The 20,338-nt window shown below is 39.7% G+C and overlaps 1 protein-coding gene across 4 annotated transcripts in view; it reads left to right on the top strand.

The window, feature by feature from the left end:
* The first annotated feature begins 380 nt into the window (after nucleotides 1-380).
* The window catches only part of fzd4 (frizzled class receptor 4), a 36,290-nt gene continuing 16,332 nt past the window's right edge, over nucleotides 381-20,338 (top strand). For all 4 annotated transcript variants that reach the window (XR_009063514.1, XR_009063515.1, XM_057839444.1 and 1 more), the window contains exons 1-5: nucleotides 381-989; nucleotides 10,101-10,238; nucleotides 12,126-12,506; nucleotides 18,422-18,567; nucleotides 18,961-19,208. Coding sequence is in view for 2 of the 4 variants with exons in the window: in XM_057839444.1 (XP_057695427.1) it covers nucleotides 726-989; nucleotides 10,101-10,238; nucleotides 12,126-12,506; nucleotides 18,422-18,567; nucleotides 18,961-19,208 (1,177 nt within the window). In the remaining 2 variants the exon portion in view is untranslated. The remainder of the gene's footprint in view (nucleotides 990-10,100; nucleotides 10,239-12,125; nucleotides 12,507-18,421; nucleotides 18,568-18,960; nucleotides 19,209-20,338) is intronic.

Here is a 20,338-nt window from a genome sequence, read left to right as displayed (position 1 = left end):
TTCTGCATCACTTAAGCGCCTACTTTCAATTACAATGTCAGGGCCATTTAGAGGTGATGGCCCTTTGGAGAATGGGAGCTCAACCTCCTTTTCAGTTTTAGCGTTGAAAAAGATGATTGTGAGTATAAAGTATACCCTTTAGTCTTTTAAATAACCGCTGAAATACAGTTTATGAGCTAGATCTGGTAAAATTGGCTTCATCCTATGAGGAAGTTCAGTATACGTAAATGTTAGATTTAGAGAGGAAAATAGAAGAATAGGAAACAAGGAGGTAAGGGAATACGATTAGGGGTGTCAGAGTTGGACCCCGCCCCTCTACCGAGGGTTGGTCAAAGAAAGCAAAACCGGGCACAAGGATTGGTCGGCTGTGTAGTGGACACACTAAATAGTCTCCTTACACTCAGACACAATAAAGTTAGAAGCCGGGTCGCTTGGAGGCGCAAAAGCAAGTTGCTGCAACTGCTCATTCACTCGGATTTAAACGGGATCTACGAGAAACAAATGTGGGATTTGTTTTGCCTCGCAGAGACACGCAGTTTTTATGTGAACGCACTTTTTAGATTGTTTTCGCCGCTTCTCTCTGGATATATGCATTCATTAAGCACTCCAAATAAGTTAAGGTGACCACCAGGGACTAAGCCTGGGCACGTTGGACAGCTTGGACTGTTTCCAAGGCAAGAAAGGAATAAGATTGCAAAAGACGGCGACTCCCTTTTGGCGTGAGCATGTGGGGGATGATGGTGTCGCTGACTTGGGCAGCCCTGCTCCTCCTATCCGGACTGCTCGCTCCGCCGTGCGTGGTGCGCGGCTTCGGAGATGAAGTGGAGGAGATGACCTGCGACCCCATCCGGATCGGCATGTGCCAGGGCTTGGGATACAACGTCACCAAGATGCCCAATCTGGTGGGCAACGTGCTCCAGTCTGACGCCGAACTGCAGTTGACCACGTTCACGCCCCTCATACAGTACGGCTGCTCCAGCCAGCTCAAGGTACGACCCGCGCCGAGTATGTATTTATAAGCAGACCGCTTGAAAGAACCGTGGTTATTACGCACACGCGCACGTTTGCAGTTAAAGACACAATTAGTTAAAACTGCTGCACGCCTGTGTCCGTGGATGGAGCCAACGGAGCGCATGCCACAAAGAACTGCCACCAATAAAAGTATTCACGCTGGTGGTACCACGAGGAGGAAGTACTGTATTAGCAACTGGAAAGTTCATATTAGTCCATTGTTCAATGTTATTTCAGTTTCAATGCAAAAGCCTCTGCTGTCTCAGTGATTTCAACGGCAGCGACTAATGTACGAATGACAGCTTAAAAAAAAAAAAAAAAAAAAATCCAGCGTAGGGCTACTGCACATTAAAACATGTTTTGTTTTCTCCTTGAGATAACTGTTGTTGTGGTTTGGTCTAAAATAAATAAATAAATAAAAGTTGATTTGATTTTATTTGACTTAGAACACATCCATAACTGAACACTATGGGCATGCAGGTGACAATGGTTTTTTTAAGGTATCCTATTGTGGTCCCTCGGTTTTATTATCATTATTATTATTATTATTATAGTTATTCGTTGTTCCGCAGCCCCTTTGAGCTCAATTTGACCCCCTTAGAATGCTTCAAAATGCACCAAAATCAACAGGCAGGTCAAGACAGGTTCAATCTTTGATTCTTGTAAAGAAAAAAAAAAAAAAAAAAAAAAATCAAAATATGCGTAAATGTGTGTAGCGCCCCCTAGGAACAAAATATTTTTTTTTTTTTTTTTTTTTTTTTAAGGTGAAAGAGGAGGTAACAACGCAAAGGTTAAAACTTAGAACACATCAGTACTATATGAATGGGATACCATAGGCGGTGCCCAGAGTGCCGTTAGTACTACATTCAGTTTTCTTTAGGTGGGTAGAGCGTGTCCATGGGTGGGCACTGCCCCCTCCTGCCACCCCCCGGTAATGCCCCTGATCAACTTGCTGACGTAAGATACGATATACCTGTGTGGCCACCTCATCAGAGGTGAGTAGAGTAACCACAAATTTTACTCAAGTAAGAGTAGCGTTACTTCAAAATAATATTACTCAAGTATAAGTAAAAGCAGTCGTCCAATAAATGTACTCAAGTACAAGTAAAAATGTATTTGGTGAAAAGAATACTCAAGTAATGAGTAACATTGTGAATAACTGCTTATAAATATTTTTTTTAAACAATGGTATCTTTTTCTGAGCGCAAAGTTATCTATATGGACTGTTGCTATAATGATACTGTACAATAACCCAATACATAACCACATTGAGCCAAAGAAATACCCCCCAAAAAATCTTTGAATTCTGACAAGAGAAAAAAATTACATAAAAGAAGCATTATTCGTCGAAAGAGCATGACTGCCCTCTGTTGGAGAAAATAGTTCCGATTTTGAATAGTAAAGAGTTCCTTCACAATTACTAGAAGTATGCAAAATTTCCGATTCTTAGATTATTTGCAATTCGGCCGTGGAAGATTCAAGAACGATTCACAAACATCCAAATTCCAATTATTGAAATTTATCAAGTGAAGCGGAAATAAAACACAGTTAGCGCTGTCTTCGGGACGCAATGAGGAACGGGCGGAGAGTAAACATCATGCTTGTCATTACCCGCGTAATGACAATGCTCAACTCACGGCTCGAGCTCAACTCATACCGCTAGATAAAAAAACAATAATACCTGACTGTAGTCTGCTGACGGCTGCTACAAACTACGTCCACATAATGCTACGGTAGATAATAGATACAATATGTATAGAAAACTAGATGCGAAATGACAGACTTGCCGGGGTTGGTAAACAGCCGCCATCTGAAAGCAGTAGAGTTCCCTGGAAGGCTGTTGTAGCGATCCTTCCAAGTGAACTTTTTATCTAAAAAACTCCTAAAACGGCAAAATCTTGCCTTGAATCTATCTTTAAAACAGTTTTAAAGCATTCACGTGTCAAAAGGAGACAGAAGGGAAATTATGTAATAAAGGGTAGCAATTTTAACGGTTGATTCGCAACATTAAATTAATTGAATGTAGTTTAAAACTGCTGATACAGAATGGGGACTTGAGTATTTTATTTACTGTTTTGAACTTTTAGCTTGATACTGAAATAGTCGTTTATTTAAGCCTGAGAGGCTTTTTGTACAATTTTTGTAACTAATGTATGAAACATTAAAAGCAGTTAATAGCTCGGGGGAGGAGGGGGTGTCATCAATAATCGATTTACAATCGAATCGTAGCCTCTGAATTGTAATCCAATTGTTAGGTGCCCAAAGATTCCCACCTCTAATAATTTCTATTTTGAAATTAAAAGGATCATTTCTCTGGTTTTCCGTGGTCAATCAGTGCCAAATAAAAACTGTGAGAGAGGTTAATAAGTCATGTTGAGGGCAGTGCTCGATATCAAATACTTCATTTTTTACGGTGCTTTAAAGATGAACATGATTGAACAGGCTGGCATGAAGATATAACGTTGAACTTGCGTCTGATTGGTATAATGGAGTCATGTGATTATTGTTGCGACGTCTCATTGTCAAATCGGTAGAGCTACCCCGGTAATACACCAAGCACGTCTCTACTCTTGGCATCACTGGCCAAAAAATTAATAAATCCTAATATGTACAATAAAGAGGAAAAATGTAACGACTCTTGTGTAGCCCAAAGTAGCGGAGTAAGAGTAGTTTTTTCTTCTTCACAAATCTACTCAAGTAAAAGTAAAAAGTATAGCTGAGTAAAACTAAATTTTTCTCAAAAAGGTACTCAAATAAATGTAACGGAGTACATGTAACACATTACTACCCACCGCTGGTTGTCATTCATAGTACCTAATATTTGTTTTACCTGAATAGACTCAGATTCTTCAATGAGTAAGTCAATTTGTGATCAAATTAAAGATGAACATCATATTTCTCCCGATACCCTTTTTTTTTGCCTGGCACGGCCAGACTGTTCACCCTGTATTTTTCAAACACTGAGAAAAAAGTCTGGGAACCAGCCCATTAACGGCCTCTCGAGCAGGTACAAAATCAATCGACAAATCAGATTCGTTTATTTGCGTGACGTATTCTTAACGAGCAACGTCACTCTTGCGCGTCGAAAGTCGTCTCCACAACAACACAGATGGTGAACAGGAGAGCCGAAAATATGTTCCAATCCACAGTAAAATCCGTTTTAAATGACCAAAAACACATCGACACGAGTCATTGACAACAGTCTGTCTCGCGCTAGCCATGTTGAATAAACTCCGCTCTCCTCGTATGTTTACTGTTTAAGTCGCTCGTCCTGCCTTCGTCGTTTTACTAACGTCCCGTCTGCCCATCGCTGATTGGTCCACTCCGCTGTCTGTTTGCTGTGGCTTGCTCCGCCCTGGAAATTGTATCAGCTGAATGGTGGCCAGACTCAATAGCTGGAAGAGCGGTGAGTCTGGTGTACCAGGCAACCCTTTTTTTGCATGGCCGTGTGCACCAGGGGCGTCACTTGAACTAATACAATACTGGGGCACAGCGGGTCACTGGCGAGCGAACAAAAAACAATTCTGAAATGGCGCTTTAAACTAATCCTGGGTGATATGCCATGATTTGTTATCACGATAAATGTCTTATTATCTGTCGATAGCGATAATTATCTTTTTTTTTTTCTTTGAAATTTGAAGTCTGATTTTTGCCCGTTAGTGAAAGTTGACAAAATCTGCTTCAACCAATCTTTAATGTCAGAACAAAGATGCATGCATTATGACAAACTACTACAAGTATTTCACAAAAATTTGGAACATTGCACAAAATTTAAAGTCAACAAAATGCATAAAATTGTGCAGTACATGAGGTAATCAAAATGTCGAACATTGCACAAAATCTGAGGTATACATGCAATCCCTCAAAAATTAAATAACCATAAATAGACGAACTAATTTTAATGTCAAAGCACTTTGTGAATAAAATCTTAAGGTGTCTCACAATGTCAACAAAATAAATAGAAAAAAGAAAATGTTCAGTTTCAAAAATGTCACAAATAAACAAGAAAGTCATTGCTTCAAAGGTTACGGGCCAGAAAAATAGGTGTGTCCATAGTATCAGGCTTTAATGCTGCTCTGTGACAGGTCATAATGTTCCCAGTTTAAATCTATCAACTTTTATCAAACGTTTTTATTATTATGTTGACAAAAATTATATGACATTAATTATTGTTATAGTTTCATCGCCCAGGCTTACTTTAAACTATATATAATCAAACCTGTTTCAAGTTTCTGTAAAAAAAAAAAAAAAAGTGACATTTATTTTGTTATTCAGCCATCAGTATGATTCAAAATCAAAATCAGGACATGCCTTGTTGATAGTTAATTCACCTCTGCTCATGCTCATCAACTTCCATCGCTCCTTCACCTCTTCCACCACTCTGCTGCTCTACTTTGTCTGGACAGAAATGGGATATATCACTGTAACTGTTGTGCAATTAATCAGCGTTTGTCAACTGGCAGGTTGTTATGTAAAAGTGGTTTATGTTGCCTAGGTGGGTTACCTAGCTTACCTATCTCATTCATACAGATTGATTCTATTCATTTTGGTCATACAGTGGGGCAAATAAGTATTTAGTCAACCACTAATTGTGCATGTTCTCCCACTTGAAAATATTAGAGAGGCCTGTAATTGTCAACATGGTTAAACCTCAACCATGAGGGACAGAATGTGGGAAAAAAAACAAGAAAATCACATTGTTTGATTTTTAAAGAATTTATTTGGAAATCTTGGTGGAAAATTAGTATTTGGTCAATACAAAAAGTTCATCTCAGTACTTTGTTATGTCCCCTTTGTTGGCAATAATGGAGCTCAAACGTTTTCTGTAACTCTTCACAAGCTTTTCACTTGCTGGTATTTTGACCCATTCCTCCATGCAGATCTCCTCTAGAGCAATGATGTTTTGGGGCTGTCGTTGGGCAACACCGACTTTCAACTCCCTCCACAGATTTTCTATGAGGTTGAGATCTGGAGACTGGCTAGGCCACTCCAGGACCTTGAAATGCTTCTTACGAAGCCACTCCTTTGTTGCACTGGCTGTGTGTTTGGGATCATTGTCATGCTGAAAGACACAGCCACGTCTATTCTTCAATGCCCTTGTTGATGGAAGGAGATTTTCACTCAAAATCTCTCGATACATGGCCCCATTCATTCTTTCCTTTACAAAGACGCCGTTGCAACCGCGATGCTAGGTGGCTCCAATAATACCTGACGCCTACGCCCACATGACACGGTAGATATCATATTATAGAACTAGATGAAAAAAACTGACACAGCTGCATTGCCAACATGTTTTAAGGACTACATGCGTTAGTAAACAGCCGCCATCTTAAAGCAGTAGACCTCTCAGGAAGGCCCTGATGTAGAGATCCTTCCTAGCGAACCTAAGTATTTTTTTTGTTGTTGTTAAATCTAAAATGCTTCTAAATCGGCAAAATCTTAACTTAAATCTATCTTTAAATGATGAAACAGTTTTAAAACTTACACATGTTTAAAGTAGACAGAAGGGAACTAATGCAATAACGGGAGCAATTTTAACAACTTTAACGGTTGATTCACAACTTTAAATGACTTCCACACATAGCAAAGGTTACTAGCTAGTTATCGCAATACCCTTGTGTCTAGTTAAGTGGAGGGTAAAGAATTGGGCTAGGGCCAATTGTCCCCCAAATCCTTTAAACTTCACATTGTGTGACCTGTTTTTTTGTTTTTGTTTTTGTTGTTTGGTTTTTTTGAGAAAAAAAAAATTATCACTAGTTACTTTGCCAAGTAACTAATTACTCTTACATTCAGGTAACTGAGTTACTAACGCAATTACTTTTTGGGAGAAGTAATTTGTAACTGTAATTAATTACTATTTTAAAGTAAAATTAACAACACTGAGGTTTACCCATGTTGACAATCACAGGCCTCTCTAATATTTTCATGTGGGAGAACTTGCACAATTAGTAGTTGACTAAATACTTATTTACCCCACTGTATAAACAAAGAGCATTAGTATTGATAAAGTTCAAATACCACATATCATATTACCACAATATTAGACAAAGCTCTCACTCAAATCGCATATAATTGTCATTTTATTAATAGCCAGTTAGCTAAAAGATGGCAGCTAATCTGCTACTTCAATTTGTGACCAGAGTAGTTGCCTGATTAACTTCCTGATACCTAAAGAGTAAAGTTGAACCATTTAAAATTCCGAATTTCTTAGGAATAGGCGACCAAGCAAACATCAACACAGAGGTAAAAACAAAAAACAAAGATGGGCAGTTTATCTGGCACTAACCTGTTAAGCAGCTGGGAAGGTGTAAGATGGGCATACGCACTGTAATATTTATGCTGCATTCATGTCTTGTTGGAGTAATCGAAAAAAAAGATTCTCTATTACATGGTGTTTATAAAAAAGCGCCAAACAGTCACTCAACTTGTGATGTGTCATTGGAGCATTAAAATAGGCTACTCTTCTTTGCAGCAACCATGTTTTTATCCCACATTTAAACTTTACAACACATCAGAACAATTTTCCAACTTGGGAACGAAGCTCTCCCATTACACATGAATGCAGCATATCTTCCGAAGGCTCTTCGCAGAAGTATCAACTCCTCTGGCTATCACTGCCAAAGTTAATTGCATAAATTACCATGTTAAGGAGCCATGTACAGATTGTGTATATTGAGTGAATAGTTGTGACCATATTAAATAGGTGCATTCTGTACACTATAAACGCCAAAGTTTTTTTGTTTTGTTTTTTTGACCCATGAAATCTATACTGGGGCTTTGCAGATCAATACTGGGGCATGTGCCCCAGGGAAATACTGTATGTCTGGCAGCACCCATGGTGTGCTTTGACATACAGTATACACTCAAATTCTTACTGCACAATTTGAGAGGTATGCAGTTTGTGAGGTTGCAATTGTAAAATTTCAACATTCAAAGTCATTCATTTATAAGTATTCTTGTGAACACAAATCATTGAGAACACCAAATTAACTGTTTTAAAGATTTTTGCCATTTTTATTTGAGCTTTGCTAATGGCCTGTCTGCAGGCGTGTGCTTTTTTAGAACTTCAACAACTTGTTCCAGACAGGTGTTTGGATGAAGGGCAAAACTGTTGAGAATGTGCCACAGTAGGCAAAGTGTTTTAAAATACATATGTGCTCAGTGTGTTAGGCAGACAGACAGAAAAGGAACTACAAACTCCACAGTCTTGCTCCTGCTCAAAATTGCCCTGTAAGATTAGCCGTCACCCCCTCCTACACACAGAAGAGGGAGGAAAGGTGAAAGGGAAACCATATCCCTAACATTTGCTCTAATGGGAGGCTTCCTGGCAAATAACCAGAGCAGCTTCAGGCACTAAAGCGGCAGCGCTCAGTTTACCAACTGTCAGGGAAAACACCCTGGACATTTCTGTCTATCATTCGACATTCAAACTACATAAGACATTAAATCACAAATTGTTCAAAGTTGTTATCTAACTTTAAACAACTAAATTCATTATCAAATACTTTTCATACTGAATTTGACATTTTAAAACAGTATCTTTCAAGCGTTCACTAATTCTTTGCTGTCAAAGTAATGGCTTCCAAACCTTCTAGTATGTAGGAATGTGCTTCTTGAATTGTCATACCCTGACAAGAAACTGATAGATCTTGAAAAATGGCATAAAAAAAAAAAAAGAAAAAAAAAATTGAACCGTTGGGATCCCGTTGGAAAGATTTCACATCATGACCATCTGAAGAGGTAAAATGCCACTCCACTCTTGAAAATGTCTTTGAGACCCAGATTTATAGATCTATTTCAAAACAGTTGCCATGGCACAGAAAATTGAGCCTTGGATTAAGGGGGATTAGGGAGCATTACACGGCTCATGCCCCTTGTGTTTACTCCTCGGGTTGTTTTTTGGAGACGAAGAGTTGTGTGTCTAACCTTAAACCAGGTTGATAGCTCTGGTTTCTTTAATCAAGTTGGGATTTTTTTTTTTTTTTGTGCTATTTGAAGTAGATGTGATGCAATAGTTCAGGATGATGCAATGGAGGTACAGGGTGGCTATAAAAGCACAACCATAGGAGTGTTTGGTACTTCCCCTTATGGCAGTACTTCTCAAATAGTGGTGTGCGACCCTTCCAGGTCGGCGCAGAGTGATGCTGAGGGTGGCACATTTGACCTCGGGTAACATACTTTTTTGCCGTACTAGAATAAAGTGTAATTGCACATCGACTCAGTGGGTGGCAGGGGCACTCTCATTTTCAGAGTGCGCAGTATTTTTGAACCAAACAAGAGCACACACCAAAGCGCACTGGAGATACGAAGAGCTAAGATGAGGAAATATGACGAAGCATATGTAGCGTTTGGCTTTTGGTTATGACTTGTAATACAGTGGGAGATGAGGAAAGACCAGCCTGTTTACTGTGTCTAAAACTGTTCGCAGTGGACAGTGGGAAACCAAATCAATTCAGACGTCACATAAGACATTAGACCCCAATCACATTGATAAGCTGCTTGATTTTTTTTCAGCGAAAATGTGCTAAATATTGCCAACAATCATCCCGCTTTGTCAGTGTTACATCAGTAAACCAGCGAGCACTGTTAGCATCCGATAAGGTGGCATACCAAGTTGGCTCGGTGTAAAATAAACCCACACCATAGCAAAAGGAGCTGATCCTGCCTGCAGCAAAATTAAAAACTGTCCCTCTGTCCAATGACACAGTCGTTTTTGTTCTCTTAATATTTTTTTTCCCCTGTAAAATTGTTTGGCATATTTTCCTCATGAGTAAATATGTTAATGCTAGTCAATTTGAATTTATTATTTTTTATTTATTTTATAAAATTTAATTTTTCAGTATGAACTGATCTAAAAATGTACGTTCAGTGTATTTTTACAGTTTGGATGTGACTTTTTTTTTTTTTATTAAGGTCACAGTTGGAATTGACTTTACTGGAGAAAAAGTGCACAGGGCCACAGTTACAGATTATTTGACTTGTCTGGAAGCAGCAATGTCAAAATTGTTCCTGCATTCTTTGGATCGGTTCGGGGGAGATATTTGATACCCAATATTTTGCAGTAACTACTAATTTCTCCTGTTCTCTAGTTCTTCCTGTGCTCGGTGTATGTGCCAATGTGCACGGACAAAGTGCCAATTCCTATTGGTCCATGTGGCAGCATGTGTTTGTCGGTCAAGAGAAAATGCCTGCCAGTACTTCATGAGTTTGGCTTCATTTGGCCAGAGGTGAGTCAACAGCCTTCACATTTCCTGTAAACAAACAGATGCTTGAGTTACTGCATGTGGACAACGTGAAACTAGGGGCTGTTTACACTGAGATGTTCTGAGCAGATCAACAGAAAACGTCCCATTACAGATTCACATCCACATGACCAGAGCTCAATTTTCGATCGACGTTTGAATGACGCCACAAGTCCACGTGAATACATGAAGTGTTCATGGCATGAAATAGGAGGCAGTGCAGTTTTACTATGCGACAGCAAATACACACAGTTTCTTGATAGCATGCTCCTCGACCCAGGTTGTCGGTGCATACAACCACCATTACTTCTAGAAACTAAATGGTAATAGTAGCTTGGGAGTTGCTGTTTGCGGGGATTAGGAAACATTACAAAACCTCAAAATATCAAAGTAATGCTGACTGGGAGCCACACTAATAGTAGCGCACAAATATCCATGAAGGGCACGCAAATTTTTTAATCTTGCATGATTTCTAAATACAATGCTACCTTTGTCCTAACTTGGCATTAAAGATCGTTTTTGTACGTGCATGGAAAGAGCTGTAAAGAAAATTGTATAGATCGTATAGAAACAAAATCGCCAACACTGCTACGATAGTGTGTTTCCCCCTTAAAGGAATCCACGGATAGAAAGACTTGTAGTTCTTAAAAGATAAACATTATTATGAGTTAAAATAATATGATATTGAAACCCCTCTTGATGTTTTTAGTTTTTATACAATTTGTAAAATTAGTTTAACTAGTAGGTCACTATTGTTGTTGGCGTCGCAGTGCGGTGACATCACATGGTTACGCTGCCAGGCTTCCAGACTATGACTCTAGTGACATAAACGTCATCCGTTCAACCCTTTCAATTTGAACCCAAGATGAACATTAATGAGCACGATAGCACTGTCGATATTTCACAAAACGAGCAGCAAAAGCAAAATGAACAGGAAAGACGGGATAAGACGAGACTGGAGTCCAAAAAAAAAAAAAAACGGTGTTCTGCCAAAATCTGCTACACCGGCTAAACATGCTAAAAGAGGCCAATTTGACACCCAAATTACTACCATGAAAAAAACTTGTTTTTTTAGATCCATACAGACAGAACATACTAAAGATGCCTTAAGAAAACCCTTCAGCGTAGTAATATCAAATAATGGTGGTTTAAATATGCTACGTGACAAGCTACCATAAGAAAACACAATGCCTAAAAGTATAAGCGGAAACACATGCAAAAAGTATTGAGGCAATGAAAAGGAACAAAAAACACAAAGAGTAAGTAGTCGCCGCTTTTAACCGATGAGCGTATGTGTTGGACGTCTCGCCACGTAGAAGGAACCTGGTAGTATTTGTCGAGTGACAGTGACAAGCTACGTCATCACCCAGAGCGTCCATTGCGCACTTAGAGTATGGCGCCCTCCGTAGGTCAAAGCATGTACTAAAAATTATACATTTTTAAATAAATTGCAATATTTTATTTTTTTCTCATAACATATTTTAATAAAAGAGAACAATTGTGTTTAAGTCCGAGGTTCCCTTTAATGATTGTAGTATTTTTCTCACGTATTTAATGCTTCTTCACTAACGGCATGTTGGATACAGAAGACGAGTGTGTCACCATTACCGGCAACTGCGCATGCCCAAAATGTCGTGCAGAGTGTGGTGATGTCATTGCAGCAAGAGCGTTCACTGCGGTTTCTGTTACGGAATTTTTTAGAGACTGCAATTGAAAGCTTCTGTCTTTGCTTGCCGGATTCATCATCAAAACGTGAAGCAAATCATTCAGATTGCTGTCGCAGCATCTCCATGTAAACGGACTCTAAGATCCTCTCTTTATATCACTCAGATATACTTTAGTATATGATTTTCCATCTTGTTCTCTGTGTAGGTGCTGAACTGCAGCCTTTTCCCACCTCAGAATGACCACAACCACATGTGCATGGAGGGCCCAGGGGACGAGGAGCCGCCCTATTACCGCCATCCTCCACACCAGGAAGAGTGCCAGGCCCTCGGATCTGCACCCGACCAGTACACCTGGCTGAAGCAGACGGATAGCTGTGTTCTTCAGTGCGGCTACGACAGCGGGCTGTACAGGCGCGGGGCCAAAGTCTTCACAGATGCTTGGATGGCAGTGTGGGCTGTCTTGTGCTTCCTCTCGACCACTTTGACAGTCCTAACCTTTCTTTTGGATTCCCAACGATTCTCCTACCCAGAGAGGCCCATCATCTTCCTGTCCATGTGCTGCAATTTGTACAGTGTAGCCTACTTGGTAAGCATCCCAGAGTAGTGTAGGATATGCAGTGTGGCAAATAAGTATTTAGTCAACCACCAATTGTGCAAGTTCTCCCACCTGAAAAGATTAGAGAGGCCTGTAATTGTCAACATGGGTAAACCTCAACCATGAGAGACAGAATATCGAAAAAAAAAAACAGAAAATCACATTGTTTGTTGTTTTAAAGAATTTAATTTCAAATTAGAGTGGAAAATAAGTATTTGGTCACCTACGAACAAGCAAGATTTCTGGCTGTCGAAGAGGTCCAATTTCTTCTAACGAGGTTTAACGACTCTCCACTGGTTACATATATTAATGGCACCTGTTTTAACTGATTATCAGTATAAAAGACACCTGTCCACAATCTCAATCAGTCACACTCCAAACTCTACAATGGCCAAGACCAAAGAGCCATCGAAGGACACCAGAGACAAAATTGTTGACCTGCACCAGGCTGTGAAGAATGAATCTGCAATAGGTAAAACGCTTGGTGTAAAGAAATCAACTGTGGGAACAATAATTAGAAAATGGAAGACATACAAGACCACTGATAACTAAAGTTGCACCGATACCGATACCAGTATCGGCAGGGGGCGCCGATCCGGCCCGAATTGGTGGTATCGGTATCGACGAGTACCTACATTTAGGGCGCCGATACCATCTACTGGCATCACTTGAATGCAAATGTACTGTCCTCCCCACGAGAGCTAACTTCCCAAATCCCGATGCATGACATCTGTATGTCTTTGTCTTGAAATTACCAAACGAAACTACCTCTTTCGTCTTCAATTTTAAAGATGTAAACTACAACGCATATCCGCGATGTTAGGCTGCTCAACTAACATGGCATTCACAATCGATTAGCGTGCGTAAGCTAACACCTACTATTATAGCGCCGATGGGATCAGAAACCTTAAAACCGTGGGAGACTAAGCAAACTCATGGTTTCATGATGAACAATGAGTGGCAAATTAAGAGTGCCGTACTTCAAACTCGTCCTGTTTATGAAAGTCGATTGTCATATGTGTTGTGCAGTAATGAGCAGAAGTGACTTCTGTGGCCAGAAAACACTCAAGCGGCGCAGCCGCAGCGCGCACAGTAGATATCGTCAAATAGCAACCTAGATGTCCTATGTTAGATCCCATGCTAACTCTCGCGCGCACACACTAGATATCATCAAATAGCAACCTAGATGCGCTACATTAGATCCCATGCCATTAGCTGCGTGAGCCAGAGCTACGCGTAGTCCATATACTACATTGATGAATTAGAAATCGCCATGACTGAATGGAAGTTAAGCAGGCCAAATCAATCCATACCAGTGACTATAGATAATGCTGCAAATACTGTTAATTCAGTACATGTTACAGATGGACTCGGACCACAAATAGGATGTTTTTCTTATATGGTAAATATAGCTGCTAAGAGATCTGCAGCAATCAACAGTGTGCCCACAGGCGGTTTTTGCTATGGGCAATGTGGGCGACCGCCCATGGCGCAATCTATTTGGGGGCGCACAAGCGCCCTCGAGAAGAAAAAAAACAAAAAAAAAAATCTGCTAGTTTTCTAGACTAATACCGCTCATTTCCACGTAAAGTTAGTAGAGTGGGCGCCAGGGCACCCCCAGAGGCGTCGCGTCCCATTAGGCATACGGAGGCAATTGCCTAGGGTCCCCAGCCAGCACGGGCCCCCAGAAGGCCACTAGATTTGGCACACAAAGATTTAGCATACCCAGCTTCCCTTGCACTGTTGAAGCTTAAAGTATTGAGTATGATAAATTACCATGAAATTATTTAGCAAATTACCTATCAATTCTGTTACCAGTCCCAAAGAGTATTCATGCGTATACCACGGCAGTTAGTTTTGACACTGTTAATATGTGCAAAGAGTGGTTCCCTAAGACCTTTAAGAAAAGTCTTTACTGTAAAATTGTTTTTCACAGGCCACCTCATTATTCATGTGACTACTTAAAGAAATGGTGATTTTTCCAAGAAAGTCTATTAATGGGTCTATCGTATTCCTCGTTGAATACTCTATAAGAAAAATATAACATATATGCATCTAAAATAATCCTAAACGATTTTATTAGCAATTTTAATACTCCTTTTAGCAAGGTTCCTTGGGTATGCGGTATGCCGCTGCGTACGTTCCCATAGCAACCAGTCCTGTTATTGTCCTACGTCACAAGTGCTGCATATTCTGAGAACGAGAATAGGCGTAAATCAAAAAGTAAATCCGAACTTTAAGATTTTTTTGGTTGAATTTGAATCATATTTCACATCACTTAATATGATACAAAATAATAAATGCAAGTCTAGTATAGAAGCTCATGCAAAATTGTTTAGTACTTAATTAATTTCCTCTTGAGTTATTATTTATTTATTTACTATTTTTTTGTATGTCTAATGATGTAAATATGTTGAGATGGTTATATTCTATGTGAACTAGTTGTTTGTATTATTTGTTATTTGTATGTTTTGTAGTGTTCAATTAAAAAAAAAAAAAAAAAAAAAAAAGAGAATAGGCGTAAGCGTAAGGTGCGCATTTCAAGCAGAGGGGGCCACCCCACCTGTTTGAGCGTTAATCTGTGCGTCAATGAACGAATCTAAGTATTTCCTCTTCATGCCATAAAGTTCTTATGATAAGTTAGAGCAGTTATCAGCGCGACCGTTTCGTGTTTTTCCTGTTACGTCGGCTGGTTGATCCCACTCGTTCTCGCTGCGTCGAGGAGAGTGTTCTTTACATTATATTCGCATTGCACATTTGCTTTAAGAGGGAAGGTGTTAGTTTAGCATTTTAAAATGATGTTGTACATCCATATGAGTGTAAAGTGCTTAGTTTTCGCCACTTTTATGGCCAAGATGACCGCACGCAGCGCGCACTCGAACCACCCCCACCTTCGTGTTCATTTTACTGCGCAAATATGTATGTCTGTCACGTGACTCAGAGTGAGAGTGGGCGGCGATTAGGCCTTTTTTTAATTGGCAAAATGAAGAGAAGTTATCCGTCTGGAAATGAAAAAAGAAAGAAAAAAAAGCAGAAGAGGAGAAAAGGAAGCAAGACAGCGGTGAGTGTACTATGTTACTGTAGTTTTATGTCCTTATGAGTGTCCTAAAAAGCACTCTATGAGACTGAGGCGTTATTATACTTTTATTAAATATGCTATTGCTCCAAGTCCAACTGTCCCCCTTACTTTCACATGCTCAAAGGGCCCCATGTTGCTTGTTGCCTGGGGCCCCCTGGGACCCTTGCTACGCCTCTGGGCGCCCCTTACTATCATGTCAACTGCTGCTGAGAGTCGTGTGTGTCAGAAGAAAAGGCAGGGGGAGACAGGAGGGGGATCAGCTGCTCGCAACTGCAGAGTGAGTGAGCAGGACGAGTCTCACTCACTCTCAGAGGAAAAGCAAGGAGGGGGGCGGGGGATAGACTATTTTAATAAAATAACGTAATAAATGTAACACATTCTTGTGTTTGATGTCGGGGGGGGGGGTAGTTTGGCTGTCGGTGGGGGTGGGGGGGGGGGGACGCTGATGGGGTGGTTCGCCCAGGGCGCAAAAGTAGCCAGGACCGCCACTGAGTGTGCCCCACTTTACAAACAGTAAAGACTGTTCTCAGCACTTATATACAAAATTTCTTCAGATCAGTAGAAGTAAGCACATAAATATTATGCACTAAAATGCTTGTTTATATGATGTTATTTTTGCTTGTCAGCAAATAATAACAATAATAATAATAATAGTAACAGTTGAATTTTCTGCTTCAGAGCATTTAATGTATTGAATTGTATCGAAAATCATACCAAACCATGACTTAACTGTATCGTTGCATCCCTTATACGTACACACACACACACATATATATATATATATATATATATATATTTTTTTTAATTATTAAATTTATTAAGATCATGGAAGCTTCCACTTGGGGAAAATATATACATGCAGTATAGCCTGTATATACATAATATAATAAAAAAAAATATATTCATATATATATATATATATATATATATTTTTTTTTTTTTTTTTTTAATTTTTTTTTTTTTTGCTAACAGAGTGGTATCGGAATGGTATCGGTATCGGCCGATACTGCACAGCCAGGTATCTGTATCGGTATCGGGCCCAAAAAATGGTATCGGTGCAACACTACTGATAACCTCCCTCTACCTGGGGCTCCATGCAAGCTCTCACCCCGTAGCGTCAAAATGATAACAAGAACGGTGAGAAAAAATCCCAGAACCACACAGGGGGACCTAGTGAATGACCTACAGAGAGGTGGGACCACAGTAACAAAGGCTACCATCAGTAACACAATGAAGTCAGCGAAGCTACCGAAATTACGGACGTCAAAGATTCATCTTCGGATTCCCAATGACGCCTGTAGCCTTTTTTTTTTTTTTTTTTTTAAGGAAAGAAAAGAAGACAAATGAAATCAGCTTTTTTATGTCTCTAGTTCAAAATGTGGTTAAAATCATGACATGATGAACATTAGCAAGCCCGTTTGCTAATGTTTGCAGGAACTCAAATCCTGCACTGCCAGACGTGTCCCCCTGCTGAAGAAAGTACACGTGCAGGCCCGTCTGTGTTTCGCTAGAGAGCATTTGGATGATCCAGAAGAGGACTGGGAGAATGTGTTATGGTCAGATGAAACCAAAATAGAACTTTTTGGTAGAAACACAGGTTCTCGTGTTTGGGGGAGAAAGAATACTAAATTGCATCCGAAGAACACCATACCCACTGTGAAGCATGGGGGTGGAAACATCATGCTTTGGGGCTGTTTTTCTGCAAAGGGACCAGGACCACTGATCTGTGTAAAGGAAAGAATGAATGGGGTCATTTATCGAGAGATTTTGAGCGAAAATCTCCTTCCATCAGCAAGGGCATTGAAGATGAGACGTGGCTGGGTCTTTCAGCATGACAATGATCCCAAACACACAGCCAGGGCAACAAAGGAGTGGCTTCGTAAGAAGCATTTCAAGGTCCTGGAGTGGCCTAGCCAGTCTCCAGATCTCAACCCCATAGAAAATCTGTGGAGCGAGTTGAAAGTCCTCGTTGCCCAACGACAGCCCCAAAACATCACTGCTTTAGAGGAGATCTGCATGGAGGAATGGGCCAAAATACCAGCAACAGTGTGTGAAAAGCTTGTGAAGAGTTACAGAAAACGTTTGGCCTCTGTTATAGCCACCAAAGGGTACATACAGTAACAAAGTATTGAGATGAACTTTTGGTATTGACCAGATACTTATTTTCCACCATGATTTGCAAATAAATTCTTTAAATATCAAACAATGTGATTTTCTGTTTTTTCCCCTACATTCTGTCTCTCATGGTTGAGGTTTACACATGTTGACAATTACAGGCCTCTGTAATATTTTCAAGTGGGAGAACTTGCACAATTAGTGGTTGACTAAATACTGATTTGCCCTACTGTACACTCATTTTCCAACAGCAGGACAATATTGAATGAAACCATCCAAATGTACTAGTGAGAAAAGAATGTCTGCAATAAGAAAAACAATTCACCCATTCAATTGTTAAATTTCTCCTGCATACAGCGATTCAGTACCCATCAAGCTTGAACGGAGGAACTTATCTCGTATTATTGTTTAGCCTTGGTTGAGGCCAGTGCTTCCAGAGCACAGTTAGTACATTTGGGACCGCAGATTATTTGAAAATGTCATGCAGTTGTACCGAACGGGCCTTATTATTCATCTGGACATTCAGTCATTAAGATAAACAGCCAGGGTCACAAACTAATTCAGTTAGCTTTTTGTTTTCTTGTGATATGTCCTTCACAAAATTGCCTCAGTCTGAAGATAATTCACTTTGCCATTTGGAATAAAGAGACTGATTGTTTTGCTGAATGCTTATACAGTACATTTTAATAATGTATTTTTATCTTCCATTTAGGCACGGTTGACTTTGGGAAGGGAACGTGTGTCGTGTGACCTGGATGCCACTGAAGTTCCTATTCTAGTGCAGGAAGGTCTAAAGAGCACTGGATGTGCCATTGTCTTCCTCCTGCTCTACTTCTTTGGCATGGCCTCCTCTCTCTGGTTAGTGCATGCACGCAAATCATTTCTAGTTGAACAACAATTGGAACACAAGACTAGCATCTTGTTTTGTTTAAAATCCTGTAATCTTGTCCCATAACCTCCTAAACAGGATCGATTAATTCAGACGTTTAAGAGCTACCACTGAAATGAGGCCACTATTGAAACACGTAGCTGAAAATATTCCTTTTTCTATTTTGCCCTTGGTTTCCCCTTTCCAGGAAAGTAAACCCATAGGACTTTATTCCAGCCTTAAATATGACACCACCATCTGTTGTGTAACCCATTGCTATTTGTGCTTTATAGAGCAACATGGAACGACCATAACAGTATTAGCATTATAAAATATTATATAAGAGAGCAACATTTAATTTTCCATCATTCTTCTTGATCCAGGTGGGTGATTCTGACCCTGACTTGGTTCTTGGCTGCAGGATTAAAGTGGGGCCACGAGGCAATTGAAATGCATAGTTCCTACTTCCACATAGCTGCCTGGGCTATTCCAGCTGTTAAAACCATTGTCATTCTTATAATGAGATTGGTGGATGCAGATGATTTGACTGGCCTTTGCTATGTTGGCAACCTACAGCAGGAGGCACTCACAGGCTTTGTAGTGGCACCGCTAGCTGCCTACCTTCTTATAGGTAAGTAAAAACACATCTCAAAGTAAGAGTTTATTGGCATGCTGAACCTCCTCAAATTGTGACAATCCTTACAACATGTCCCCCGTGTCATCCAAAAACATTGATATTTGTAAAAAAAAATAATAATAATAATATTAAAAAAATAAAAAAACAAAACCAAAAAAACATACTGTGGTAGTAACTCATAATGTTCACAAAAAAGAGTTAAATGCAGTGTGTTTGAACATAAATAATTGAAAACCAAAACACAATGCATTACAGAAGCTAGGGATGTTCCGATCACATATTTTGAATCTAACTCCAGGTCACCTGATCTGGAGGATCTGCTGACACCGAGTCCCGGTCCAGTACTTCAGCAATGTATTGAGGGGGAAAAAAGCATCTACCGTACTTTTCGGCTGCTACTTTTTTCCCTCATTTTGAATCCTGCGGCTAATAGTCCAATGCATCTTATTTGTTGATTTATTTGGATTAATAGGTAACACTTTATGTGACAGTAGTGTTGCACGATACCATTTTTTTGGCCCCGATACCGATACCACCCCGTTTTTTTTCCCCCAAAGAGCTACATACTTGGATGTGAAATCATTGCTATCATGGCTTTGTCAGGCTGCCGCTTACCTTTGCGAAACAGGAAAAAGACTAATACAAAGTGAATAGTCTACTAAACCCTAGTAGACTAAACCTTTGGCTTTCAAAGGCCAAAATAGTGCTATATTTATTAAATCAAAATATGTGTAATACTAGCCCAACAGTAAGAAAGTAAAAATAAAATAATACTAAACTCTGAATGAACTGAATAAACTTTTTTAAACCTCTCAAAGGCCAAACAGTGCAACTCACATGAAATTATAAGTAATAATAAATTGACCACAACATCCTGTCTATCTATTAGCCTCCTTCTCTGTGCCCCTGCAGCAGCGGGGCAAATAAGTATTTAGTCAACCACTAATTGTGCAAGTTCTCCCAAGTGAAAATATTAGAGAGGCCTGTAATTGTGAACATGGTTAAACCTCAACCATGAGAGACAGAATGTGGAAAATAAACCCAGAAAATCACATTGTTTTATTTTTAAATAATTTATTTGCAAATCATGGTGGAAAATAAGTATTTGGTTAATACCAAAAGTT

Source organism: Corythoichthys intestinalis, chromosome 6 (genome assembly GCF_030265065.1).
Source record: "Corythoichthys intestinalis isolate RoL2023-P3 chromosome 6, ASM3026506v1, whole genome shotgun sequence".
Classification (NCBI taxonomy): domain Eukaryota; kingdom Metazoa; phylum Chordata; class Actinopteri; order Syngnathiformes; family Syngnathidae; genus Corythoichthys; species Corythoichthys intestinalis.
This window is presented reverse-complemented; position numbering and strand designations above follow the sequence as displayed.